Source organism: Lynx rufus, unplaced genomic scaffold, assembly GCF_022079265.1.
Source record: "Lynx rufus isolate CCGP_SWC_20201006 ecotype Redwood Valley unplaced genomic scaffold, mLynRuf1.p SCAF_8, whole genome shotgun sequence".
NCBI classification, from domain to species: Eukaryota; Metazoa; Chordata; class Mammalia; order Carnivora; family Felidae; genus Lynx; species Lynx rufus.
Window position 1 is genome coordinate 29,625,500 of NW_025814896.1, and position 27,535 is coordinate 29,653,034.

The window sequence follows — 27,535 nt, forward strand, 5'->3', positions numbered from 1 at the left end:
GGCCAGGTGAGACTGGGTAACTCACTCTTTTCTTATGTCAGTCAGTCCAGGTGGACAGTTTTCTCCAGCAACACTGAGAAGTTCCAGAATCAGAGGTGCAAAAGTGTCCAGAGGAAAGGGTTTTGTGGAAAGGCAGGAAAGAGTAGGCAAACCAGGTGCAGGTCTGCTCCAAGGATGGGTATTTATTAACAAAAATTAAGTTTTCTGAGAAAAAAAATCTAAAATCTTACCTCCCTGACACAAGGGTTTCTTTCATTTTAGTAGGTTCCCTTCCATCTTACATCTATACCAAAGAAAACCAAGTTTATTTGTATCTTTCAATTCTCAACTACCCTGTCAAGGTTGCTCTCAAAAGCGTATTAACTCACATTGTCTGTACCAGTTTCCCCAGCACCAGCGGGCTAACTTAATAGCTTCCTTTCTTTTGCACTTAGTTGATTGTCATCAATGACCAACACTTTTCTAGTCTCCTTTTGTGTGAGATACGATCTCCTTTGCCATGATAAAATTTTAATAACAAGCGTGGAAACTCAATACAAGAAATCTGTGTCTCTCTCTTCCACCCAATTCTCCTTCAAGATGATTTAGCGGGTCTCCATCACCTTCTTCTCCTGTCTTACACCACCTGTCAGCCTACTGTCATGCTCCATCCCCCAAACCCGGGACACCCACCCATGTCACCATATGGCCCACACTCCACCCTTGATACTTAGGAGTCACAAACCTAGGGTCAACACCACTTGTCGAGGCTGAAACCCTGTACTCTTTAACTTACAGAGTTTGGCACAGCCTCTAACCGCCCCCCTCCCCCCCACACACACACCTTGGAATTCTCCCTCAGCTCCTCCTCTACTGCCACCTTCCCCCAACCAAAGAAGTTGGTCTGTGTTCAGTTTGCTCCCATTGCACAATATGTCTATTAAGTAATGGATTTCTAATCAGCCTTCCACTGGAGTCTGGAAGCTTCTCGTTTAACAGTTCGAACCACTTAATGAGTGTGGTTCCACTCTGTGCCAAGAATTGTGCAGATAACTCAGGGACGTGTATGCGCTCAGAAATAAACGAATGCTGAAGGCATGAAGACTGGGAAATATGGGTGAGAACTAGCCACATCCAAAATTCCTAATATTGACAATTGCAACTCAGCCCTTGTTATTTTCCAGTCCCAAAGAGCAGCCGACAACAGGAGACCCCTCCGGGATCTTTAAGCACACCTGTGTTCTGGTAAGGGTGGAAATGAGTGTGTGAGATAGCAAGAACGCATTCGATGATTTTTAAATAGTATGAGGTGAGAGGTGAAAGGTCCAAGGTTGGAGAGGATCCAGAGGCAGCTCCCCAACCCTTGAGATCATGGTTTGGGAGACCCATTCCCTCACACAGGAAGATGCCACTCTGTTCTTCCACGCCTTTATTTAGTGACAGCAATGGACAAGAACAATGTCAGGCATAACAGACACCCTGACCCAGCACCGGGGGTGGCAAGCAGGCCCTGCAGGGCCATCGGCACATCCAGCCCCAGCCCAAGATCCAGTCTACCCAGGCCATGTCCCCGAATGGGCAGGAGGCTGTCTGTCCAGTTTGTTTGTGTGGATCAGTCTGTCTGAGTGTCTGAGCCGCTGTCTGCAGGGCCCCCCCATCCTCGGCACATGATAGGGGCTGCTGGGAGCACAGCGTGGCATCCCCCGGTGGACCACTGGGCCCCGGTGCTGACCATGGGGGACAGGGCCAGGGACTGGAGGTGGCAGGGGGCCAGGCACAAAGTTCACTCCAGGGCCACATCCTACAAAAGAACCAGTCATGATCAGAGTGGGCTTGTGGCCAAGGTGAGGCCAGCTCTGCCTTCAGGCAGCTCTGATCCTCCAGGGTGAGCTTCTTGAGGCTTTTGTTTCCCCATCTGCAAAATGGCAATACCACTTCCCCTACCTCCAAACCAGCAAATTGTGACAATCAATGGATTAATGAGTCTACAGACACTGTTCTAGATCCAGCAGTGACTGAACCCAGTCCTGGGGGCACAAGGAGCTACCCATCTCCTCAGCCCACCTGGGCACAAAAGGCTAGGCTGGGGAAGGTGCGTGGGGAACCTGGGAGAGGTGTGAAGGGAGGCCACGGAGGCACCTACCTAAGTGGGGTGACATCGAGAAGTCTTCTGTTGAATTATAACTGAAGAATTCATGGGCTGGGAAGGGCTGGCCTGGGAAAAAGGGGGTGTCCTGGGGCAGGGGTGGAAACAGGGGAGGCGGCGAGGGCTGAGGAATGGGGTAGGGGAAAGGTATGGGAGGGGGCAGAGGAGAAGGCTGGGGTGGGGGCAAACACAGCTGCTCCCCGAAGTCTGGGGGCTGCCCATGGCTCCCCTGGAACGGATGATCCGGCTCTGGCCAGTCCTTAATCCATGGGTCTAGGAATGGGATGGTTGTTTGTTTTAGGCCTGAGAGCCAGTTCGCCCTGAAATCTGGCTGTCCACACTTCTCTTCCCTCCTCTCGGAAAACAGGGCCACCAGGTGAAAGCACCCTCTGCTTCCTACCCAGTCTTCCTCATTCCCTCTCATTTCAGGCCAAGTCCAGAGTACAGTCCTTCTTCCTTACCTTTCTCAAAGTCACAGATCTGCCTTTGCTCTGACTTCCTGCTCCCCTCTAGAGCCTTCTTCCTTTGTATGCCCAGCTCCTGTGTCTGTAACTTTTTCCTCTCCCAGCTTCTCCCCACAGAACAATAAATGAGCTTAAGAGGTCTTCCTTCTGGACAACGTGAGCTCTTCCTGTCATTCTCCTGTCCCAGCAGTCCCATGCCTCCCAAATGTCCAAAAGGGGTATTTTGACCATTTTCCATTCCCTCATCAATTGCTTCTGCCTCTTAACCCAACTCCACACCTTCAGCACTTTTCTGACTACAAGCAACCACTTCCTCTTTTCCTGACAGTCACGTGACACAGCCAATAGACTCTGTCTTCCCTGAAAGTGCCTCTGCTCTCTTTTCCTTTTGTTTCCTCCAGCAGCCCCTCTTCCCTTCTACAGCATGGCCCCTGATCTGCTCTCTCCTTTCACGGTCCACACTCATGCGCTCAGCCAGGCCCTGCTGACTCCAGATCTACTGCACATTTCCCCAGCACCTCAGACGTCTGCTTGCACCAGACTCACCAATCACATCCTCCCACCCAACTCTTCCTTTTCACATTTCTATTTCTGGAGCTCCAAACCGGGTTCAGAAGACCTGAGCCACCACAAACTAGCCTTACAACCTTTAGAGCATCCCTCTCTTTGCTGAGGATTAGTTCTTCTCATTTAAAAAACAAGGAAACTGAACCATTATGTAATCAAATTCCTAATTCACCTCCCAAGGGCTCCAACTCCTGGCTACCAAGTCCTAGAAGTTCACCTCTATGACATTCCTGGTCTCTCTCTGCCCTCACACCCTATAGTGCTGCTACAAACAGCCTTCTAATATGACTCGTGCCCCCAACTCAACAAACACAATTCTGTAGGTGCTATGTACACAATCGTCCTAGACGCTGGAGCCAAAAGGGATGAGCTGGCCACACAGCAGGAACCTTGCTCTTTGAGGACATGATCCAGGGGGAACGCAGACATGGAAACCATCAGCCACCATGCCCCCTTTGAAGAGCAGGCAGGAACTGAGAGGCTGGTGACACCAACTGAGGGGCTTCTTTGCTTCTGCCACACTGCATGATTACCCTTCCTCCACTTGTCTTTCCACCCCCCACCCCCATGCCTAGCTAGAAACACCCCCGTTTCTTTCCTATTCACCTGTAGGATAGGGGTCTTTTGACCCGCTACCTTACATGCTCAAAGGTTATATAAGCTCGTTCACCTACACAGAGATTTCTACATGCTAGACCGTACAGAACCAAAGCTCCTATCAGGATGTTGCTCCTGTGATCTCACTCTCCCCACGGGATGAGGAAGAGCACTCAGGGGCCACAACAGTCCTTCAAGAGGTCCCTACTCCCCCCCGAGTACCTCTGTCCTGTTCTGTTTCTGAGCCCTGTGCTCTGTGAACCCCCTCTGCATCACTATCCTACCCCCTGTGGTAGGGCTCACCAGAAGGATAGTCACGCTGGGGCAGCTCCACACCCCAGGCGTCGGCCACGTGGGTCAGAAGCAAGTGTGAGAGGTGGCGGTGGGCATGCTGGTCCCAGTGGACACCGTCTCGGTGACGGTGCTGTACCGCATGCCGGAAATGAAAGTGGAGGTCCAGGACATCAAAGCAGTGGTCCCCGGCCAGCGTTGCGCTGTAGAAGTTCCCTTCAACCACATCCCGCCGCAGAGACCCTGCCAGGGGCTGGAGCTGAGTAAGAAAGCGTAGCATCTAAGAGCCACACAATGAAGCAGGGTCGGGGAGGGAAGGCCTTCTATCTACCAGTCGGCTGCCTCCTCCCCCAACCTGAAGGGCCCCGGTCACTTGCCTCTGGCAGAAGGAAACCCCCAGTGACGCGCTCCCCCAAGGGCATTGCCATGTTCCACACCAGCAGGCAAGAGTCTGGCAACACCTGGTCCATGCGCACAAACACCCGCTCCAGGTTCTCTCGGTAGCTCTCCATTGAGCAGCGGCCATACCTGTTGGACGGCACACGCAGGGTGGGCGAGGGCAGAGGGTGGAGAGCCTCTGAGCCACACCTCCACCCCCAACCAGTATTTCCCTCTCCCCGCCGCCCCAACCTGGAGAGATCCCAGAGGCAGGAGTTGATGATCACCAGGTCCGGGGCAGGCCCGTATGTCAGCTCCTCCAGGACACCCTCGAGGTACTCGGAGTAAACGCGTGTGAGGAAGTAGAAGCGCACAAGGTGGTGGCCAGAACCCGAGCAGAACTGGCGGACCTCCCGGTACTGTGTCCCGTTGTGCAGTTCGCCCAGCTGACCCCCAGCCACCAGTTGGTCTTGTTCAAAGCTCAGCTCCCCCTGCCAACCCAGCTGGTCAGACCCAGGCCAGGGAGGAAGACCCTGCCAGGCCAGGGTCTGTGCCCCCCCAACCCAGCTGGTCAGACCCAGGCCAGGGAGGAAGACCCTGCCAGGCCAGGGTCTGTGCCCACCCACCACTGGCATGACTATCGAGCTTCCCTCACCTTGGCTTTCAGCTGAGCAGCTGTGAGCAGGGAGTCCCTCTGGAGCAAGAGCACTAGGTCCTTGTACACAGACCGCTGGACTGCAGGGAGACAGAGATCCTGAGGCTAAGTCAGGCCTCGCCCCACCCTAGCTCCTCCTAAGTCCAGGTCTCATCTTCCCAAGGTTAGGGCTGTCCACCACTACCTCTGTGGAGTGTTAACAGAGGTAGAAAAGGTAAGGTTAAAAAAATCCTGTATTGGGGCGCCTGGGTGGCGCAGTCGGTTAAGCGTCCGACTTCAGCCAGGTCACGATCTCGCGGTCCGTGAGTTCGAGCCCCGCGTCAGGCTCTAGGCTGATGGCTCAGAGCCTGGAGCCTGTTTCCGATTCTGTGTCTCCCTCTCTCTCTGACCCTCCCCCGTTCATGCTCTGTCTCTCTCTGTCCCAAAAATTAAAAAAAAAAAAAAATCCTGTATTACCTCCGCCTTCTGGCCACGCACCACCCTCAACTTAGTACACAGCGACCCAAGATCACCTGGCAGAGATAAGTAGTCCCAGGAGACTAGGAGACGGACAACACAATCTACTGCTCCCATACAAGGAGTCCCATGGGGGACTATCAGGGAAAAAAAATGCTGAACAAGGACGGGGTCAAAAATTTTACAGGCTACATCTGTCGGGACACCTGTGGATGGTGTGTGGGAAAATAAAAGAAAACCTACTGGCCTGGAACAGGATAAGGGTAGAAAGAAATTTGGGATGGAGACAATGGGTCCAGTCATAGGAAACAGACTGAAGGTGCGAGGCTGGGTAGTGTGAACCTAGAAGGGCACTCACTTGAGTCCCCCAAGATGACCACGAACTTGTTGTGTAGCAGCTGCTGGACTTCTGAGGCCTGGAAGTGGACCATGGCGCTTCGCAGCGGGAGGCGTGGCTGCTTGTTGTCCAGACAGAAGACCATGCTGCCGCTGCCAATGACGGGCTGCGGGGAGAGGCCACTAAGCCGCGGCGCGCGTGGGGACTCAGGACAGGTCGGGCCCAGGGCCCGCTAAACGAGAGCTGCGCCGGCCCCTCCAGGGCTGCTCAGGGCTACAGGGGAGAGGTGGTGGCGGCAGAGGGGGGCTCATGGTGGCGCGTGCCTCGGTGACACTTGGTACGGGAGTCAGGGGGTCTCTGGCCTGGGCACCGAGGCGCTTCCCGCGCGGCGCCGCCCTGAGCCCCGCCACGTGCCCGCCGCCGCCCCGCGCATGCGCGCGCCCGTTCGTGCCAATTACCGAGTCCCGGGGCTCTGCACCGTTCACCGGCGACCGGGGCAGGCCCGCAAACCGCGCGCCTCGCCCACTGAGGGCTCCGGGCCTAGCCTCATGTTCCCGCGCCCCGAGAGGCCGGTCGGTTCTGCACAGCCCGCGCCCGGCAGAACCCGTGCGTCCCGGTTAGCCGTCGGTGCGCAGCCCAGAGCCCAGCGCTCTCCATGCGTGCGTCGCGGCGGCCCCGACGGCGCCTGGAGCTTCGGCGCCCCGGGCGGCGACGTTCACAGCTTCCACTTCCGGTCACCCATGTCCCGCCCTGCGCGACCCCCAGCGCCCGAGGGGACAAGGAGGCGGCGTGGGTAGCCGCGGCGGAGAGCAGGAGCCAGGGCCGGGCCCACCCGGGCGGGCACGAGGCCCGGGTGTGGGCGGGGGCGCGGCGGCGGCCGAGCTCAAGTTGCCCACAGTGGTGATGGCCGTGGCGGCAGCCTCACCACGTGACCCGGACGGGCGGAAGCGGAAGTGCCGGCCCGGAGCCCGCGCCCGGCGGGTGTCTCCTTTGCGCTGCCCAGCAGCCGCTTGCACCAGCCATGGACTGCTACACGGCGAACTGGAACCCGCTCGGGGACTCTGCCTTTTACCGGTGAGACCCCCCCGCCCTCCCGCGCGCGGTCCGGCTTACCCCGCTGGCCCGCCGACTAGAGTCTTCGGGCGGAGCCGGCGGCGCGCGCCCCCGTCACTGTGGGCGCTGGGGTCCGCCCCTCGCCGGCTCTCCCCCGGCGTCCACCACTTAACGCACAGCCGCCTAATGGCCAAGGGGCCGGGCCTTCCCCAGATCCAGGAAGGAAACTGAGGCAAGCACGGCGGTCACAGAAGTAGAGCAGCGTCTAACGCTGAAGCCCCGATCTGTCAGCCTCCGGAAGGATGCTCAGATCACGTTGAGGGAGGCGGCCTGCGGGTGACAGCGAGTGTTTAGTCTCCTGCGGCGAAGTGCTGCCAAAGTCAGACTACAGGGGCGCTCCGCGGGAGGCGGGATCGCACGGCGGGCGGGCGGGGTAACAGCAAACCCAGGCTGGGAGAAGGGGGCAAGTCGTTTGTGAATTCAGGAGCAGCGCGAGTGAGGACCCTCAGTTAGGGGTAACCCTCTCCTGGAAGTCGTAGAGTCCTAAACTATTGATATGAAGTGTAAACCGGTCGCATCATTACCCTGATAAGGATTTTTCAATGGCGTCCCTTCTCTGTAGGTTAAAACACAAAGTTCTTCTATTGGAACATCTGTAAGTCAGCCTCTGTTTGTCTCCAGCTCCATTTGCTCCTCTCCTACCCAAGTCTTGTATTCGAGTTGCACAGAATTGCAGGACCCCAAAACACCGCCATGTTTCATGGCTTCCCGATGTTTGCACCAGCTTTCAGTTCCTTCTGTGGGTACTGTCATTGCCCTCTTTATCTCACCGGAGAATTCTTGCTCATCTTTCAGGACTTGGTTCAAGGTTTCTTCCTGAAACCGTCGCTCTTCCAGTCCTAAGTCAGCTGACTTTCTTGGGCTTCATAGGGCCCAGTGTTAACTTCTGTTATGAATGGTACAGTAGAGCAATATTTACATAGGTTTCTTATGGTATAAACTAAGTTCCTTGAGGACCAAGACTATGTTTATCTCTTTATGTCCAATGCATTTTTAGGACAATGCCTGCTGTGTAGTAATCCCATAAAGTTTTAAGAATACTTTTGATTGCACCTAAAGGTCAGAAGATACTGCACTGGGGTCGTATTTCAGTACAAAATACCCTGTTGTGTTAGTGAAACTCTATACCATTTTTATTCACATGTTAAAAGTTTTCAGCGTAATTTTTGATAACACAAAATGTTAGCTCTTAACACTTTCAAGACAGACAAATGCTTTGTGGCAATTTTTAGAGCTCGGTTGCTTTTGTTGTTTATTTATAATTATTATCTCTTGTAAATATGCATATACAATGTGAAAAAATGCAGAAACTTAATGAAGAAGCAGTAAAGTCAGTAGGAAGTACCAATGATTTCAACTGTTTTTTTTTCTTGTGGAGAAGGGATGTCATTTGACAGAAGTAGCCATACGACTTAGTGTTTACACATACAGCATACCCTTTTAAAAGTATGAAAACACACGTGTGTTTTGAAAATACATATTGCCTACACAGGTTTGTTAAATCCGAGAATGCTGAAGACAAAAGACGTCATTGCCACAGAGCTCCTGTTTATCACACAAAGTCTTAGCCTTGTTGATGCATCAGGAAAGTTTTAAATGAATGTAATTGTTGAGTATGTGCCATAGACATGACCTGTCTGGCTAGCCTCCCCTTCCTTGTGCTGTACTGCCAGAAAGGGTAAAGGTCTAAGCCTTTGACTTTTGCTAATGAATGTTGAGCCATTCTCTGTTCTAGACACTGTGTTAAGTATCTGATATGTATTAACTTGTTTGTTTCATGACCCCATGGGGTAGTTATCATTAGCCCCATCTTACTGATGGGGAAACTGAGACGCAGAGAGATTAGGTAGACAGGTTACCCAGCCAGTAAGCGGTGGAGGCAGGCTTTGAATCCAGTCTTTTAGAACCTTTAAATGTGTTAAAGCATAGGGTTGTTTTTTTTTTTTTATGTTTATTTATTTTTGAGAGAAAGAGAGCGGGAGCATGAGCGGGAGTGGGGGAGGGGCAGAGAGAGAGGGAGACACAGAATCAGAAGCAGGCTCCAGGCTCTGAGCTGTCAGCACAGAGCCTCACTCTGGGCTCAAACTCACAAACCCTGAGACGATGAGCTGAGCGAAAGTCAGATGCTTAACTGACTAAGCCACCCAGGTACTCCTTTTGTTTTGTTTTGTTTTGTTTTGTTTTGTTTTGTTTTGTTTTGTTTTGTCTTGTTTTAACAGGAAAATATAACAGCATATTCTAGCTTCACCAGAGTGGAAATTTTTTTTTTTTAAGTTTACTTAAGTAACCTCTACACCCAACGTGGGGCTCCAACTCATGACCCTGAGGTCAAGAGTCGCATACTCTTGTAATTGACCAGCCAGGCTCCCCCAGAGTGGAAATGTTTTAAATTTTTTTTTTTTAACGTTTATTTATTTTTGAGACAGAGAGAGGCAGAGCATGAACGGGGGAGGGTCAGAGAGAGAGGGAGACACAATCAGAAGCAGGCTCCAGGCTCTGGGCCATCATCAGCCCAGAGCCCGACGCGGGGCTCGAACTCACGGACCGTGAGATCATGACCTGAGCTGAAGTCGGACGCTTAACCGACTGAACCACCCAGGCTCCCCCAGAGTGGAAATGTTTTAAATGCAACTATTTGGTTTTATTCATATTTGTGCATAGCCTTATGCCAGGGTATGTTCCAGTAAGTGAATTAATGATAAACAAGTGGCAGACATTGCCTTTCAAATCCTTTCTACAGGATAGGATACTTTTACATTGGAAGTAATGTTTTGGAAAGTTCACTGAATTTGGGAATGCAAGGAGAGGGAATGGTTACTAGTTCCTATGGAGTTCCAGAATTTTAGCCATTTTTATCCTAAAAACCAAACTTGGATTGATCCCGTTGATTAATTTTGCTCAACCCTTTGCCAGGCCGTGTGTAAATAAAAAGACACTAAAGTGTCTTAGTGTGACCAATAAAAAGACAGACCCTGTCTACTCTCATGGAGCTTATAGCCAGCAGGAGAGATAGTTGATAACCATTAATGACTTAGTATTTGTTTAATCATAATCACCATAAAGAAGAGATATAGGGTCCTAAGAGAGTATATAGAATAGACTAGAGGTTAGAGGTAAAGAAAACTTTCTGAAGGGAATATAATTCCCCCATCCAGGGGATGAGTAAACGTAAGTGCAGGGACTGTGATGAAAAAGAGCATATACAAAGGCCCTGAGGCAGGCAAGACTAGGACACCCTCGATCGTCTAAACAGAGAGCCAGTGTTGCTAGATTGCCACAGGTGTGTGTGTGTGTGTGTGTGTGTGTGCGCGCGTGTGTGTGTAACTTCTAGAGGCATTAGGGAGGACAAGTTAGAAGGGACAAGCAAATATGGAGGCAAGGGAGACTGGTGAGGGGGCTGGAGGAGTAGACGAGGGAGAAGTTGATGGTGGCAATATGGTAGAAATGGAGAAAAGGGGATGCATCAGATATTTAGGGGCCAAATCAAAGGAGATTGTGATAGGTTGCACTCAGTAGGAAGGAGGTAGAGCAAGGAATTGAGGATGATTGGGGTTTTGGCTTAAGATAATGAGAAAGGAAGAGTGAGTTTTGTGCGGAAAGGGTTAACTTGATTTGGGGCACATTATCTCAGGTACTTTAGAAACATCCCTTATGGTAAGAGAAAGGAGGCAAGATACATTATGTTCTCCTAAAACTCTTCTTAGAAAAGGGCTTGACTATTTTAGTAGGATTGCGGGGGATGGGGGGGGTGGAACATGTAAACATGAACTTTTAAGATTTTGTCTTTAAGTAATTTCTACACCCAGTGTGGGGCTTGAACTTACGCCCCCGAGATCAAGGGTCGCATGCTGTACCAACTGAGCCAGCTGCCCCTAAACACAAACGATTTTAAAAATTGTGGTTAAATATACATAATATAAAATGTCCTGCCTTAACCATTCTAAGGTACACTCCAGTAGTAGTAAGTACATTCATGTTGTGCAATGAATCTCCAGAACTTTTTCATCTTGCAAAATTGAAACTCTATAACCATTAAACAATAACTCCCCATTTTCCCCCTCCCCCAGCCCTGGTAGCCACCATTCTGGTTTCTTTTTTCTTTTTTTTTTTTTTTTTTTAATGTTTATTTATTCTTGAGACAGAGACAGAGTATGAACGGGTGGGGCAGAGAGAGAGGGAGACACAGAATCTGAAACAGGCTCCAGGCTCTGCACTGTCAGCACAGAGCCCGACGCGGGGCTCGAACCCACGAACTGTGAGATCATGACCTGAGCTGAAGTCGGCGCCCCGCCACCATTCTGTTTTCTGTTTCTGTTTCTGTTACTTCCACCTCGTGGCTGTTGTGAATAACGCTGCTAGGAACATGTGTGTGCAAATATCCCTTCGAGACTGTTCTCAGTTCTTTTGGATACTGAATGGAACTGCTGGATTACATGTAATCCTGTTTATTTTTTTGGGAGGAATTCTCATACATTTTTCCATGGCAGCTACACCATTTTACATTTCCAACAATGTACAAGAGTTCTTTAGTAGTATTTATTTTTGAGGCAGATTGGAATCGAAGGATTTCAGGGGTGATGGTGGGCTCTCCTTCGGGCCTGAGGATTTTGGAATAAGTAGATTGTTCCCCAAGGCTAGACTTGATGTGCCCCTTCCTCCCCAGTGGTTCAGTAGCCCCGCGTGGACCCTTGAGGCAAAGGCTGGAGATCATCTGTTTTCACACAAGGGCTCTTCCCACACTGTGGCAGACCATGCTTGGAACTGGGAACTTCCCAGGAGTTCAGCTGCACAGCCACAGGGATTTCTTCAGTGTTTCCTGGAGGGGGCTGGAACTGAGGCTGCAAGAGCTGCTAGGTTCAGTGATTTCCTGGTATTAGAATCCAGGGTCTGTTTACTGCTGCTGAGATTTCCCACTTCTGGAACCCGGGAATAGAGGAGAAATATGGGACTGGCCTTCCTCATTAAGGCTGTGGCTGTCCTTATAAAAGTCCATACCCCTCGGCTCTTCTGAGAAGCCGCTCTCCCTGCTGCCTTTTACCTTGCCTACCCATACCCCATGCCACCCTGTAGGCACAGCTTGAGTCATCTGACTGTCCCTGAGAAGGCTTCTTCACCTCAAAGCCTTGGGAGGTGGTCCATGTTTTGTTGTTCTTCGCTCCCTGACTCTTAATTCGTGTACCCCGTGGAGGGGCTCTGCCCTCTTCCCAGCTAGGTCTGTGCTGCCGCCAGCCTCCTGAACCACACCCCCCACTGACTGATTGGACAGCTTCCTGGACATCCCAGCTCTTGCGACCTTCCAGGGTGACTTAAGTGGCCACCAGGCTTCATAGTTCCATGAGTTCTTCTCAAGTGACTTTATCTACGTTAGCCACCCTCTACCTGGCGCCTGTGTTCTTCCAGAACTGCTTTCCCTCTGAAACATTCAATTCAGGCAGCTCCCTCTGTGACCATGAGCTCCTGTCTTCACTATACTCCGATACCTCCTAATACACCTGTCCTTCAACCTCATCGGGCTCCCCATCCCAGGAACCCTCTGTTCTCTTCGTATCATGTGCAGAGCCCTCTTCTATACACATGCCCCTCCCTGTCCAGCTTGGAGTGCAGCCATAGTCAGTCGTTTCAGTTTCTTGCCTTTTCCCCAACAACTTTGTTTCTTTGTCCTTTGGCTGCATCTGCCTGGCACAGGGGCACCTCCCAGTGCACCAGCCACTCACCATCTCTACCCGCGCCCAGGCTACTGAGTGCTGCCAGGCAGGCCACAGACAGGCAGGGTGGGACTACTGCAAATTGTGCCCACAGCCTCAAGTGGGCCCTCACAGTCCTTTTATGTGGGGTCAGCCTACACTCATCACAAGGGCTCTACTTTTCCTTTAAAAAAAATTTTTTTTAATGTTTATTTCTTTTTGAGAGAGAGCATGAGCAGGGGAGGAGCAGAGAGAGAGAGAGAGAGAGAGAGAGAGAGAGAGAGAATTCAAAGCAGGCTCTGAGCTGTCAGCACAGAGCCCGACGTGGGGCCCGAACCCACGGACCGCGAGATCATGACCTGAACCGAAGTCAGACACTCAACCAGCTTAGCCACCCAGGCGCTCCACTGCTTTTCCTTTTAAAAGATTACACAACAATTCAAATAATTTTGAAATATTGCAAATCATAGTCTTCTTGGCCCCTCTGCCCAACAGCTGACTTCACCTTGTGCTTCCCAGAGAACTCGAAGTCACATAGAAGGGCTAAGACTTCCCCCTACCAAACCTGCCAGCTGTCTTTCCTGACCCAGTGAGGAGATGTGCCTGTCTCCCTGCCTTCCCAGAAACCACGCACCATCCACCCATGCCCTCCCTCAGCCACAGGGCTTCTCCAGCTGTTGTCCAGGACCCCCTGCATCAAGGTCACCTGAGATGCCATCTACATTGAGCTTCTGTGGCCAAACCTACTCCATTATCTCTGGGGCGGGTACTAGAAATGTGATCTGTATCTCCCCATCCTGACAAAAAATAAACTCCCCCGTTCCACAGGTCCCTCCTTCTCACCCCTTCTTTCTTCTCGCCGCTCTAGCCAAAGGTCTAAAGATTGCCATCTGTATTTGGTTCTGTTTTTTTCTCTTCCCACTGACCATTCACTCTGGTCAGACCACCCTATTCTTAGTGACATTCTGTCACTTCAGCGGACAGATCTCAGGCCTCATCTGAACTTTACTCCCTGGAACACTGGTTAGAGATGAATCTTCACTTCTCTCGGAAATACACCTTAACCTTTTACTGTGAACATTTTCAAGTGTTCAACAAAGTAGAATAGTAGAATGAACACCCAGTACTATCAGTTAGGCTTAAAAATTGTTATGTTACAATATTTGCTTCAGCAATTTGGAAGTTAAATATTTTATGGGCACCTGAGTAGCTTAGCAGTTAAGCGTCCAACTCTTGGTTTCGGCCCAGGTCATGGTCTCATGGTTGGTAGGTTCAAGCCCCCCATTCAGCTCCATGGTGGCAGGGTGGAGCTTGCTTGGGATTCTGTCTCCCTCCCTCTCTCCGCCTCTCCCATGCTTGTGCTGTCTCTCTCTCTCTCTCAAAATAAATAAACTTTTTTTTTTAAGTTCAAATATACATAAACGTAGTAAAAGTAATTTAGTGGATCTTCATGTACTCATCACCTAGCTTCAATAAGTATCAGCAGTTTGCTATTTTCTCTTCACCCCTTTTTAATATTCATTTTTTTGAGAGACAGACAGACAGTGTGAGCAAGGAAGGGGTAGAGATAGACGGAGACACAGAATCTGAAATAGGCTCCAGGCTCTGCGCTGTGAGCACAGAACCCGACACGGGGCTCAAACTCATGAACTGTGAGATCATGACCTGAGCTGAAGTCAGACACTTAATTGACTAAACCCCCCAGGCATGCATAGGCACATCTTTTCAATCAAATACTTTTTCTGCTATATTTTAAAATAAATTACAGACATAACTTCAATGTGCATTACTTTTAAAAAAATGACAATTTTTTTCCTGCGAAAATGCAGTCTTTTCTATGAAACTGCAATACTATTTCACACCTAACAAAGTTAACATTTAAAATCCTCTAACAACCAGTCCCTGCTCAGACTTACCCAATTGTCTTCAAAGTGTCTTTTTATGTTTTTTTTATTAAAAAAATTTTTTTTAATGTTTTTATTTTATTTTTGAGAGAGACAGAGACAGAATGTGAGTAGGGGAGGAGCAGAGAGAGAGGGAGACACAGAATCCAAAGCAGGCTCCAGGCTCCTAGCCGTCAGCACAGAGCCCAACATGGGGCTCAAACTCACAAACTGCGAGATCATGACCTGAGCCGAAGTTGGATGCTCAACTGAGCCACCCACGTGCCCCCAAAGTGTCTTTTTATAATCAGTTCAAATCAAGGCCTAAACTAGAATTACTCGTTTGCTTACCTGTCTTAATTAAGTCTTTCATAAACTTGACTATTGTTATCCCCACTCCCACCCTTACCTTTTGTTTTTCATGACATTGACTTGTTTAATAGACCATTGGTTTTATCTGGATTTGTCCCATTACTTCTTTGTGGTGCCTTTGAACTTGAACTGTATAATCTATCGTAGTCTGAATTTCCTGAAACTGTGTTGTAGATCTAGAGGCTTGAATAGATTCAGGTTGAACATTTTGGACAGAAACATTTCATGGGTGATGCTGTGGTGTTTATGCTGCATGAAATCTGGAGGCATCATTACATCGGATTGCCCACTCTGAGGGAAGTTGATTGACCAGTGGGTTCAGCTGCTGATGGCCACCCCCTCCCTTGCAAAGTCATACATAAGCCGCTTGCAGGCTGGTCCCCCCAGGAATGGTGCCATATTGGGATCAGATATTAGTCTCTGCTATTGGCAGAGAGGTTAGCCACTCAACAGTAGTGTTAGGCCAGGTCAGCCTTGGGTAGGGAGGCTCCCAAGACATCTACCCCAAGTGAGGTTATCATAGGGTTTTCAAGCAGCCAAAGGCTAGTCTCCTTGGACACAGGGAGGCATCCTACTTCCATTGTTTGCAGGTTTCAGGATCCAATTCTTTTCCTCATAAGAGCCATTAATTCTCACACGAGAAATGGTATGTTGATGATTTAACAACCCACACAATTAAATTTTGTGTTTGATTTTTAGCAGTAAGAGGCTGTGTGGCCACAACAAAGAAGAGATTCTGTTAGGGCTGTAATGGAAGCTTTCTGCTTCTCAGACCATGACTTGAGCTGAAAGTTAATGAGCGCAAACTTGTCGTTTTCTCTTTGTAAATGTCCAAGTGCACTCAAAATAATCTGTCCCAATCCCCAGCCCTTACAATCACCATTACTGCCATACATTCGGGCCCAGAAGTCACCCCAAGGTGCATGTTTGACTTGGCATTTCACCACAGTAAACCGCAGGCTTGATTAATTGTGGTGCCACTTCATGCAGTAGGTGACTAGCATTTGTTTCCCTTTGCCGGGGAGCTCAGCACTGCCCTCAAGCCCAAGCACACAACCAAACCAATCCCCAAATCGCATCTTTAGGAGTCTGTCTTCTGCCACCACTCCCTGCACCAGGTTTATAGCAGTTTGGGTCCAGTTGGGAGACTTAAACTGAGAGAGTTTAATAAACATGAAGAATTATTAAACTGATAAAAGAGTAAGTATAAGGTAAAAGAAAGTTTTGTGTGAATCAGCCAGGGCTGAGGGAGAGTACCCAACGAATGACAAACTTGGAAGGGAATCCCCTCCCCAGGCTGGAATTCAGATCTTGCTGGAGAAAATAAAAATTGCAGCTCACTGGAGAGTAAAGTTCACTGGTTTGCCCGGACCAGAGCTGGTCCCCGGTTGCTGGGCAAGCAAGAAGCAGCCCTCTGGAGTTCAGAAGGTAGGGGGACACAGGCGAGCTGCGGCTGGTGGCCAAGGGGGTGGGCATGGAATGGAATGGTGGTAATGGTGCAGAGAGGCACCCGGGAGCACATGGTGTCTGTAAGCTGAGCCACAAGCAGTGGTTGGGTGCACAGGTGTGCGGAGGGGGTCAGTGGAAACCCAAGGGCACAGGCAGGGTAGCCAGTGGACAGGCAGGCATCTTGGCAGCAGAGGAAGTAGAGCCTGGTATGGGCAGGAGTCTAGAAGTGTGGTGTCTGGACCAGGGAGCCACGGGAAGGTGATTCCGGGTGAACTCCAACTGGAAGCAGTCAGGAGAGCCCGTTCCGCATCCCTCCAAGCGCCCTCTACTGAGAAAGGTTAAGATCACACTGTGGAGGAGAAATGCATAAAGACACGCTGTCTGTTCTCACAGAACAGTGTCGGAGGGTGATTTGGGAGCTAAGTGGCAATAAATTGATAACTGGCGTGGTAGGTCTGTGTGAACATCTATTTTCCCATCAGATTTTCATGGAATGATTTTAGTAACAAAATGTCAAAAAATGCACATGGGTTATCAAAAATTCAAATAAGCAAAAGTCTAAAAGTTGGCAGTCCCCCAACATCCCTCCTTCATTCACCACCCCCCCCCACAGGTACCCACTATCTCTGGCTGAATTCAGCTCCATGTTTCTGAGCATTTTTCCATGTGTTTACACACCTACATGTAATTATATGTAAATATGCTTGTCAAAAGTATGTGCTCAGTTTTTGTATAAAAGAAATGGGTTAACATGGTTCCTACTGAGCTGCACCTTTTGTTGGTATTTAACAGGACATCTAGAAATCATTCATGTCAGTACACAGACTCAGCTTATTAATGGCCACATAATATTCCCCAGAATGGGCATCCCATAGTTTATTTAACCGGCACTGTACTGAAGGGGGTTTTTCTAGGATTTGGGGGAGAACTAAAAGGTCACTTGACTCTTACATATTTTTAATATACAGAATTTTTTTTAAGTTTATTTTATTTTTTTTAAGAGAGAGAGAGTGTGTGAGCTGAAGAGGGGCAGAGAGAGAGGGAGACACAGAATCCAAAACAGGCTCCAGGCTCTGAGCTGTCAGCACAGAGCCCGACGTGAGGCTCGAACCCACGAACCGTGAGATCATGACCTGAGTTGAAGTCGGATGCTTAACCGACTGAGCCACCCAATATACAGAATTTTAATTTTTATGTAATAAAATCTATCATTTTTTCCCTTGATAATTTCTAGGTTTTCTGTCTTGCTCTGAAAGACTTTGCCATAGTTCACATTATAAAAATATTAGCTCATATTTTCTCAAGGTTTTTGTGTTTAGTTTTTAAATATTTTCACATAAAATAGTATGATTATAGCTCTTGACCATTTTTATTTTCTTTTGGTTTTATGTTCATTTTTGAAAATGACTCAGAGCCTTTTGTATTTTTAAGAAAAGTACCTCTTTTCCACATGTGTCACAGACATTTTCGAAAATCCCTTATCGTTGTTTGTCTTCATAGTTTGTCTTCAGTGGATTTTTTTAAATCTATGAAAGTTTTTTAATGTTAATCATTTTAATAAATAACCATTCAAGTGATTTAAAAACTCAAAGTCCCTTTCCCATCCCTGTCCCTATTCAACTGGATTCCACCCCATCACCTACCAGTAACCAGTTACTAGATTCTTAGAAATCTTTCCAGAATCTTTTTTTTCAAATGGAAGCAAATACAAAGCACATGTATTGTTTTACCCCTTTTTATATAGAAATCCATTTACCCCTTTACAGAAGTCCATTTTTATTTAGACTCATTTGTTCTTTTTTTGTGACTTCTGGGTTATGTATCATGCTTAGAAATTGTTTCTATTTTGAGAATGTGAAAATAGCCAAGATATGTTCTGATACGGCTTTATTTTTTTTTAACATTCAAAGTTTGAATTCCATCTGGAAAATATTTTATTGTAGAGATTAAGTAATGAAATAGCGTTCATGGAAATTCTTTCCATATGGCCCATTGTCTCATTTCAAGTATCAATTTGCAACAATTTGAAATGCCATCTCTAGTAATGCTAGTAATGCTCAATTCCCAGTTCTTTTTCTGGACTCTTTTCTCTTCCATCAATCTATTTGCTTATTCCTGTGCCAAAACAACAGTTTTAATCAACTTTAGTTTTATATACTGTATTTGATATTTGGTGTATGTCTGTTGTTTTATTTTCAAAATATTTTTAGATATTTTCCAACGTTTTCTGTTTAAGATATTTTTTTTTTCTGCAAATGAGTTTTGGAATCAGTTTGCTCTTCTAGTACCCCCCCCCCCACCAATTGGGAGAATTTTTATTGGAATTCTTGTGTACTCATAGATCATTTTGGGATGTTTCTTCATGTCTTCTGTGTCCTTTGAATTTTGTTCTTTCAAATTTTTATTTAAATTACAGTTCATTAACATACAGTGTAATGTTAGTTTCAGATGTAGAATTTAGTGATTGATCACTTACACACAACACCTGGTGCTCATCACAGACGTGGCCTCTGTAATGCCCACCACCTATTTAACCCATCCCCCTGCCCACCTCCCCTCCAGTAACCCTAAATTTGTCCTCTGTAGTTAGGAGTATTATTTCCTGGTTTGCCTCTCTTTTCCCCCTGCTATGATTTTATTTTGTAAAAATGTTTGTTAGGTTTATTCTTGCCTATCGTCATTTTATTGCTGTCATGATTAGGATCTTTTAGAGTTATATTTCTAATTGATTCTTGCTATGGTATAGAAAAGTTATTGGTATAGAAAATATGTAAGTTTTTGTTGATTGCCGTACTGAGCTCTTTTGTTCATTCTCCCATAGACTGCTTTGGATTTTCTTTCTTTCTTTCTTTCTTTCTTTCTTTCTTTCTTTCTTTCTTTCTTTCTTTCTTTTTGAGAGAGAGAGGGCACAAGTGATTGAGGGGCAGAGAGAGAGAGAGAGAGAGAGAGAGAGAGAGAGAGAGAATCCCATGAGGGGCAGAGAGAGACAGGGGGGCTGGAAGAGAGAGAGAAGCGTGACTCACCCGAAGCCGGGCTCGTTTTTTACCCGAGGTGGGGCTTGTGTTCACCTGAAGCGGAGCTTGAGTCATCTGATGCAGGACTCGAACTCATGAACTGGGAGATCATGACCTGAGCCGAAGTCAGATGCTTAACCAACTGAGCCACCCAAGCGTCCTGCTTTGGATTTTCTAAGTAGACAATCACATTATTTGTGAATAGAGCAAACTCACTCCTTCTCCAAAATAAAAACTTCTCTCTTTTTTTTCTTAAATTATTTTGGCTAGAACCCCCAAAAGAATGTCAAATAGAAGGTAATGGTAGGCATCTTTCTGATTCTTATCAGGACGACTCCTGAAATGATACTGGAGGAAACACTCCCCTTAATTACTGCTTTCTCTTGGTTTTCTGGGATAGTGCCCGTTCCTTCTTTGTCCCCTTGTCTCCACCTTGAGCCATCAAATGACGGCATGTGTCAGGTGTCCCACGCTGTCTTCACACAGTGTGCACTCTCTTGGAGATCCACATGTCTCAGATTGCAGCCATCTCATGCGGGCTTCTGATTTTTGTTACTTTGCATAAGCTGAGCGTTCAGAGATTGACATCTACCCAGGACTCTGTCCCCAGCTCTGGACTCACCAAAGAGCTCTTCTTGGATTTCTCTCAGCCACTGCTAACTCAATGCCTCTAAAACAGAGTTCATTATCAGCAAGTGTTGAGCTGGACCCCTGGCTATAAAGCCCACAACCTGATTTGGTGTTAAGAACCAGGCATAGAGGAAAGTCTGCCTGCCCTGAGAGACCCTCTCAGAGGGTCTTATTTCCTGCTGATGCAGGCCCAAAGCCAGCCCACCCCACCCTGGCCCTACCTTAGTTTGTACCTACCTAGTCCTACCTGGATATTGGCTGCACAGCCGGCCTCCTGTGCCAGGAGCTCCTGCCATCCTCGGACAGGAGAACCACATCCTGCACTGCCAGCACCGTCTGCTCCCTCACCTGCCGTCCCTACGCAACTAGTGGTCAGCGGCCCTAGATGTTTCTGATCATCACCCTCTCCCACCTGTGGGGGGCCTTGACTGCCTTGTGAAGGGCAAATGGAGGTTTTAGGGGTTCTTCTGGGGCTCACTCCCATCTGGAGGCAGGGTCATGAGGAGGCTAATCTCTGCTTGCCTCTGCACGGGCAGGAAATATGAGCTGTACAGCATGGACTGGGACCTGAAGGAGGAACTCAGGGATTGCCTGGTAGCTGCTGCGCCCTACGGGGGCCCCATTGGTATGTCACCCGTCTGCCACTGCCTGCTCCGGGACAATAGGGTGGACTCAAGGTCCATGATTCTCGGGGGCCTTGCTGTCGGGTGGTTCTTGCTGATGTGTGCCACTCCGATTCCCCCCCACCTCTCACCCCCTACTGAGATGCTTTAAATTGTGGTTCTCCTGAAGCCTGCTTCATATGGGGTGGGCCTGGGGACCTGGACAGAAAATCTCTTCGTAAACGACAGCACTGTTGAGGAACCCGTGGCGGAAGGAGAAGGCTGCCAGCGTACGGCCAGTGCTTGAGATCTATTCTGCTTCCGGCCTGCCTCTGGCCAGTCTGCTGGTGAGCATGCCTGACCCACCTTGGGGCTCGGCTGGGTCCGTGCCCCAAGGACAGCCTCAGGAACCTCCCTCTCCTCTGCAGTGGAAGAGTGGGCCCGTGGTGTCCCTAGGCTGGTCAGCTGAAGAGGAGCTGCTCTGCGTGCAGGAGGATGGTGGAGTGCTGGTGTATGGGCTTCACGGTGACTTCCGGAGACACTTCAGCATGGGCAATGTAGGGGCCACAGGGGGCTGGGGAAAGGGATGCAGTCCATGACTCTGTGGCCCCCTCAACCCTCGGCCCCTCTCCCCAGGAGGTGCTCCAGAACCGGGTTCTGGACGCCCGGATCTTCCATACTGAGTTTGGTTCAGGGGTGGCCATCCTCACCGGGGCCCACCGCTTTACTCTCAGTGCCAATGTCAGTGACCTCAAACTCCGCCGGATGCCAGAGGTGCCAGGTGAGCCCTGACATCCCCGAGACAGCCATTCAGTGCCCACAGATGTGCCTCCAGACTGTGGGGCCAACGGAGGCGGAGGCTATGGGCTCTGGTCATCCTGAAGCCGTCCTCTTCCCCGGCCACAGGTCTGCAGGGTGCACCTACGTGCTGGACCGCCCTCTGCCAGGACCGAGTTGCACACATTCTTCTGGCTGTGGGGCCTGATCTTTACCTCCTGGACCAGTCTGCCTGCTCTGCAGTGGTGAGGGCCCCGGGTTGGAGTGAAATGGAAGGGGTGAGGGAGGCAGTAGGGAAGCTCGGAGAAATCAACATCTGGTGTCCCCCCCGGCCTGCCCCAGACACCTTTTGGCCTGGCGCCAGGAGTGAGCAGCTTCCTGCAGATGGCCGTCTCCTTCACCTACCGACACCTGGCACTCTTCACGGACACAGGCTACATCTGGATGGGGACAGCATCACTCAAGGTGTGATCCTGGGATGACACGGGGCACCGTGCCTTGTCCAGGAGCGATCTGTTAGGGGCAGGGGTGGGGCTTTTTAACCAGACTGGTAACTACTGAGACAAGGCCATGGTGTTCCCTGTGCCCTTTCAGGAGAAGCTGTGTGAGTTCAACTGTAACATCCGGGCCCCCCCGAAGCAGATGGTCTGGTGAGGATGGGGGTGTTATGCTGGGGGTGGGCACAGCCTCGTTTCCTGAAACACCTGGATTCATCCTGTCCACTGGCCATGCCAGGTGGAGCTTGCATCTTGTCTTCTCTGCCACTGCATACTTGAGGGAAACCCCTGCCCCCGCTGTGGGCCCCAGATGCCCCTGGGAGCTGACAGCACAGGGGGAGAGGGAAGCAGATGTCAATCAGAGAACGGGATAAGGGGTAGCACGTATGTGCAGGGCTCTACCAAGGCAAAGTGGTGTAAGCAGTGATGTGGGAGAATGGGAGATGTGGCTGTGCTGGCTGGCGGTGTCCTGTGTGTCCCAGATGTGCGTGATGCTGCCCACAGGTGCAGCCGCCCTCGCAGCAAAGAGAGGGCCGTTGTGGTGGCCTGGGAGAGGCGGCTAATGGTGGTGGGTGATGCGCCCGAGAGCATCCAGTATCCTTGGAGGACTGCCTGGGGACGGGGGTGGGAGGGAAGGAGAGGGAGGTTCACCTGCCTCGCCCCATTTCTGGATGCTCTTGGGAACCTTGACCAAGCTCAGGTTTGTGCTGGACGAAGACTCCTATTTGGTTCCTGAGCTGGATGGGGTCCGCATCTTCTCTCGTAGCACCCACGAGTTCCTACATGAGGTTCCAGGTGAGGCCCTCACAAGGGCACCATGTGACCCAGGGTAGGATCAGGTCATCGAGTGCTGAGGATTCCCTGCCCCACTAACCCGCACCATCTCCCTCCCCTAGTGGCCAGCGAGGAGATCTTCAAAATTGCCTCGATGGCCCCTGGAGCGCTATTGTTGGAGGCCCAGAAAGAGTATGAGGTAAAGCCCTGGGCTTCTCCCTGGGCCCCAGGATGTTCTCCTCTCCTTTCTTAATTGGCTCAGCCCTGTGCCCCTGGCTGGGCATGGTGGACTCAGCCAGGTGCCACTTGTCAAGAGAAGAGTCCAGGCTGGACACTGGGCTGGAGAGAGTCGGCTCAGGTGCACTGAAGTGTCCTCCGTGTGGTGATGGGGAGGCGCAGGGAGCCCTTACTCACCTCAGCCCAGGCACAAGTCAGGGTTACTATCCGGGCCCCTCGCTGGCAGTTGTGGGCTGATACGGGAGGGAGGTATGGGCACCTCAGGTGGACTGCGGGCTGAAGGGGTTTGGGCTTTGGCCTCTGCAGCCCCTCCAAACCAGCCCATGTGAAGCACAGTCCAGAGGGACGGGGGACCAGACACGGGGTATTCTCTGTCATGGCACTCCATCCCTGGTACCCTTCCCCCACCCCCAGAAAGAGAGCCAGAAGGCAGATGAGTACCTACGGGAGATCCAGGAGCTGGGGCAGCTGACCCAGGCCGTGCAGCAGTGCATCGAGGCCGCGGGACATGAGCACCGGCCAGACATGCAGAAGAGCCTGCTCAGGGTTGGCCTGCACAGCGGGGCTGCTGGGGGGCTCGTGCTGGGCAGGGGGTGTGCTGGCAGGAGGGGTGTGTGTGTGGGGTGGGGGTAAGATCTCTTGACCTCTGGCTCTTCTCAGGCGGCCTCCTTTGGGAAGTGTTTCCTCGACAGATTTCCACCTGACAGCTTTGTGCGCATGTGTCAGGACCTGCGTGTGCTCAATGCCATTCGGGATTATCACATCGGGATCCCCCTCACTTATAGCCAGTATCCTCAGGCCAGCTACAAGGATGTTTACAGCCAGTGGTGGTAGGCGAAGGGGAGGGACTGAAGATGCTTCCTGAAAGTCCTTGGCAAATAGGGCTTATCCCCCAGCTGGATCCTTAACCAAGTAATTTACAGATATAAGCAGCTCACCATCCAGGTGCTGCTGGACAGGTACAGCAAACCCCAGGGTTCTGGGAGGAGGGCTGTACGTGGGCAGGCGTCACAGCCCCTGCTGGGTTCTTGTGGTCACTGTTCCTCACCCGTTTCTCTGGGATCTGGGAGGCCTGTTACAGGCTGGGGTCAGGCTGCCCTCTCTATCCCACCTCACTCTTGTACCCTTTACCCCCTCGCCTGCCAGGCTTGTGTTGCGGAGGCTTTACCCCCTGGCGATCCAGATTTGTGAGTACCTGCGCCTTCCTGAAGTGCAGGGCGTCAGCAGGATCCTGGCCCATTGGGCCTGCTACAAGGTGAGGATATAGGGTGGGGTTCAAGGGCATTTAGGGGATTCCAGGCCCTGGTGAGGTATAGGAAATATGAAGTGTAGAGCTGAAGGGGTAGATCGTGATAGAGGGCAAGTGGGGGTGTAGGGTGAAGGGTGAGATCTAGGTGTGTGTGACCACTCCCTCTATCTGCAGGTGCAACAGAAGGACGTGTCCGACGAGGATGTTGCTCGGGCCATTAACCAGAAGCTGGGGGATACGCCTGGCGTCTCTTACTCTGACATTGCTGCGAGGGCCTATGGCTGTGGCCGCACAGAGCTGGCCATCAAGGTGTGGGCGCCCAGCCCTGTCCAGATGCTCTGACATTGGTATTAGAGGCCACCAGGCCAGCTCCTCTCTGTGCCTTTCTCCCCACCCCACAGCTGCTGGAGTATGAGCCACGCTCTGGGGAGCAGGTACCCCTTCTCCTAAAGATGAAGAGGAGCAAACTGGCGCTGAGCAAGGCCATTGAGAGTGGGGACACTGATCTGGGTGAGCAGGGTTTGGAGGAGGGCCAGGCTGGGGCCCCTGGGCTAAGCAAGGGGCCAGGCTGGAGTCCCTACATCACCTTATTGTCTTTTAGTGTTCACGGTGTTGCTGCACCTGAAGAATGAGCTAAATCGAGGAGATTTTTTCATGACTCTTCGGAACCAGCCCATGGCCCTGAGTTTGTACCGACAGGTGCGCCCTGGGCAGGGATGGGGCTGGAGCCTCCTGAGCCCCTGAGTTGGCCTTGCTGACTGCCTGCCTGTCCATGGCCCCAGTTCTGTAAACATCAGGAGCTAGAGACGCTGAAGGACCTCTACAATCAGGATGACAACCACCAGGAGCTGGGCAGCTTCCACATCAGAGCCAGTTATGCTGCAGAGGAGGTCTGAGGTCCACAGCCGGGTGGGGCCCGTGGGCTGGGCTGTCGGTCAGGTTCCTTCTCCAGGGATCTAGGCCTCCTGGTACATGCCCCATCTGGTCCTTCTGCTGCGGGAGATTCTGGGAAGACGTGAGGCCAGGATGGTGGTTGGTCCCAGAGGAGCTAGCCTACCCCCTGGGGACACCGGAGTGGTGCACCCAGAGGGTAAGGCTGGCCCTGGCAACCCTGAGCACAGGGACCGGGGAGAGAAGTGTACCCCAAATGAGGATGGCTGATTTCCTTTGTGCTGTGAGCTCAGGCTTCCCTTCTTGTGGCTGTAGCGTATCGAGGGGCGGGTTGCAGCTTTGCAGACAGCAGCTGACGCCTTCTACAAAGCCAAGAACGAGTTCGCAGCCAAGGTTTGGCTTACTTTCTTCTTTCTTTCTTTCTTTCTTTCTTCCTTTCTTCCTTTCTTCCTTTCTTCCTTTCTTCCTTTCTTCCTTTCTTCCTTTCCCTCTCTCTCTCTCTCTCTCTCTCTCTCTTTCTTTCTTTCTTTTTCAGAGGGAGAGGGAGAGGGGGAGCCTGTGCCAGCAGGGGAGGGGCAGAGAGAGAAACAGAGAATCCCCAGCAGGCTCCGCACTGCCAGCACAGAGGCTGATGCAGGGCTCAGCCTCTGAACTGTGAGATCATGAGCTGAACCAAAATCATGAGTCGGATGCCTAACCAACTGAGCCACCCAGGCTCCCCTCATTCCTCTTTTCTAAGAACCCCCTCTCCTCCTCTCCCGGTCTTTCCTCCTTGTCCCTGTCATCCCCATCCTGCCTCATCTCCATCCCAGGCCACAGAGGATCAAATGAGGCTCCTACGGCTGCAGCGACGCCTAGAAGATGAGTTGGGGGGCCGGTTCCTGGACTTGTCTCTACACGACACGGTCACTACCCTCATCCTTGGAGGCCACAACAAGCGCGCAGAGCAGCTGGCACGTGACTTCCGCATTCCTGACAAGAGGTGGGTTAGGGCAGCCGGCTGCAGATGGGTCCTGGGACCACCTGCCCATCCTGCGATACCTTCAAGCCCAGCTTCCCCGCAGGCTCTGGTGGCTGAAGCTGACTGCCCTGGCCGATCTGGAAGACTGGGAGGAGCTAGAGAAGTTTTCAAAGAGCAAGAAATCACCCATTGGCTACCTGGTGAGACACGGGCCGTCCCTGTGCCCCACCTTCAGGCAGGGTAGTCCTGGGGAGAGAACCAGGCCCAGAGATAGGCAGGCAGATGGCCCATTCATGCATCTGTTCAGCTGTCCCACGTAGTTAGCAGGTGCTTCCCGTGTCTGCACACTTGTGGGCCAGATCTGTGGGAGAGCAGGCTGAGTTAGGCCGCAGATGTTGGTGAGAGAAGGAATGAGCTGGTTTCTCCAAGGAGGCCCACAGCCCACACCATGTGACTAAAGGGGAAGGTCTTGTTTGAGTAGGGGGTGGAGGGGCACTGGGAGGGCATGTGTGGGAGGCAGTTGGAGGACACCGAGGAGGTTTGTTTTCTGTGGCAGGTGGATCAGTAGGTGGGATAAGGGCAGCCATGAGAGAAAACACAGGCCCCGAGAAGTCAAGAGACTTCTATTGTGAGAGGGTGGCAGCAGATGGTGGAGCCTCAAGGCACTAACAGATCTGTGGTTTAGGTGGTTTCTGCCCTGAGAATGTTGAGATCACAACTGTTGCACATGTCAGGGAGGGGGTGGGATGGGGTTATATGTACTGAAGGATATATGAAATGCATAGGGGCAGTGTGCCCTTTGGACTTTTGCTCATAAGAGAGAGGATCTGACATACCTTCTCCTTCCACCCCTTCCTCTCTTAAGCCCTTTGTTGAGATCTGCATGAAGCAACACAACAAATATGAGGCCAAGAAGTATGCCTCCCGTGTGGGTCCGGAGCAGAAGGTCAAGGCCTTGCTTCTCGTTGGGTGTGTCATCTGAGAGCCCTGTGGGTGCTGGGTGGCTGAGCCAGTGGGCTGATGAGGGGCATGGTTTGTGCCCTTGGGCAGACTGACACCATCTCCTCTCCTCACAACCACAGGGATGTGGCTCAGGCCGCAGATGTGGCCATCGAGCACAGGAATGAAGCAGAGCTGAGCCTTGTATTATCCCACTGCACTGGAGCCACAGATGGGGCCACGGCTGACAAAATTCAGCGGGCTAGGGCACAAGCCCAGAAGAAGTGAGGGGCTCACCCCACACATCTCCTTGAGCTGTAGCCTTGGCCGAAGCGTCACTGCGCATCCAGCTTCTCCCCCAGAGCTAAGCTGAGGAGCTGGGGTGGGGTCGGAGCCAGGGGTCTGGATGTAAATAAAGTTGGGACATTTTAGAGTGCTTGTCATATGCAGTCCAGCCTAAGCAAAAGCATGCTGGAAGCAGAACCATCCAGGTGCCTCAGCAGAACTCTATGTGTTTGATTATTTTGGGGCTGAAGGGGGAGCTGCTCAGCAACATTTACAAGAGACTTGCCCCTCTCCACTGTTACAGAAGG

At 50.9% G+C, this 27,535-nt stretch overlaps 2 protein-coding genes across 4 annotated transcripts; one reads left to right on the forward strand and one right to left on the reverse strand.

The window, feature by feature from the left end:
* Positions 1 to 1,391: 1,391 nt before the first annotated feature.
* Positions 1,392 to 7,148, reverse strand: PCED1A (PC-esterase domain containing 1A). Of its 2 annotated transcripts, none has more exons than XM_047068222.1 (8): positions 6,984 to 7,148; positions 5,892 to 6,036; positions 5,078 to 5,157; positions 4,675 to 4,913; positions 4,422 to 4,572; positions 4,057 to 4,303; positions 2,123 to 2,398; positions 1,392 to 1,780 (listed from the first exon to the last, which is right to left on the reverse strand). In XM_047068222.1, exons 2-8 carry the CDS (start codon positions 6,013 to 6,015, stop codon positions 1,533 to 1,535), a joined length of 1,365 nt encoding a protein of 454 aa, XP_046924178.1. In that variant the 5' UTR covers positions 6,016 to 6,036; positions 6,984 to 7,148; the 3' UTR covers positions 1,392 to 1,532. The 2 variants fall into 2 exon arrangements, with proteins under 2 accessions (XP_046924178.1, XP_046924176.1); XM_047068220.1 differs by lacking the exon at positions 6,984 to 7,148 and adding an exon at positions 6,329 to 6,784.
* Positions 6,826 to 27,373, forward strand: VPS16 (VPS16 core subunit of CORVET and HOPS complexes). Of its 2 annotated transcripts, none has more exons than XM_047068219.1 (24): positions 6,826 to 6,944; positions 20,552 to 20,640; positions 20,867 to 20,964; positions 21,046 to 21,174; positions 21,254 to 21,398; positions 21,524 to 21,639; positions 21,737 to 21,859; positions 21,989 to 22,044; positions 22,396 to 22,485; positions 22,592 to 22,686; positions 22,788 to 22,864; positions 23,317 to 23,448; positions 23,563 to 23,690; positions 23,826 to 23,861; positions 24,049 to 24,157; positions 24,326 to 24,460; positions 24,553 to 24,661; positions 24,753 to 24,850; positions 24,934 to 25,041; positions 25,358 to 25,435; positions 25,855 to 26,024; positions 26,107 to 26,203; positions 26,869 to 26,949; positions 27,086 to 27,224. In XM_047068219.1, exons 1-24 carry the CDS (start codon positions 6,892 to 6,894, stop codon positions 27,128 to 27,130), a joined length of 2,397 nt encoding a protein of 798 aa, XP_046924175.1. In that variant the 5' UTR covers positions 6,826 to 6,891; the 3' UTR covers positions 27,131 to 27,224. The 2 variants fall into 2 exon arrangements, with proteins under 2 accessions (XP_046924175.1, XP_046924174.1); XM_047068218.1 differs by having other exon boundaries at positions 6,827 to 6,944; positions 26,869 to 26,972; positions 27,086 to 27,373.
* Positions 27,374 to 27,535: the final 162 nt, after the last annotated feature.

Excerpts from the sequence above, each read along its gene's own strand:
- VPS16 (XM_047068218.1), top strand. The coding sequence starts at position 6,892 with ATGGACTGCTACACGGCGAACTGGAACCCGCTCGGGGACTCTGCCTTT. Across the intron at positions 22,045-22,395 it reads CCCCCGAAGCAGATGGTCTG|GTGCAGCCGCCCTCGCAGCA; the intron begins GTGAGGATGGGG and ends TGCTGCCCACAG. Across the intron at positions 22,486-22,591 it reads GATGCGCCCGAGAGCATCCA|GTTTGTGCTGGACGAAGACT; the intron begins GTATCCTTGGAG and ends GACCAAGCTCAG.
- PCED1A (XM_047068222.1), bottom strand. The coding sequence starts at position 6,015 with ATGGTCTTCTGTCTGGACAACAAGCAGCCACGCCTCCCGCTGCGAAGC. Across the intron at positions 5,158-5,891 it reads GGTCATCTTGGGGGACTCAA|TCCAGCGGTCTGTGTACAAG; the intron begins GTGAGTGCCCTT and ends GTCTCCCTGCAG. Across the intron at positions 4,573-4,674 it reads TGCCTCTGGGATCTCTCCAG|GTATGGCCGCTGCTCAATGG; the intron begins GTTGGGGCGGCG and ends GCCGTCCAACAG.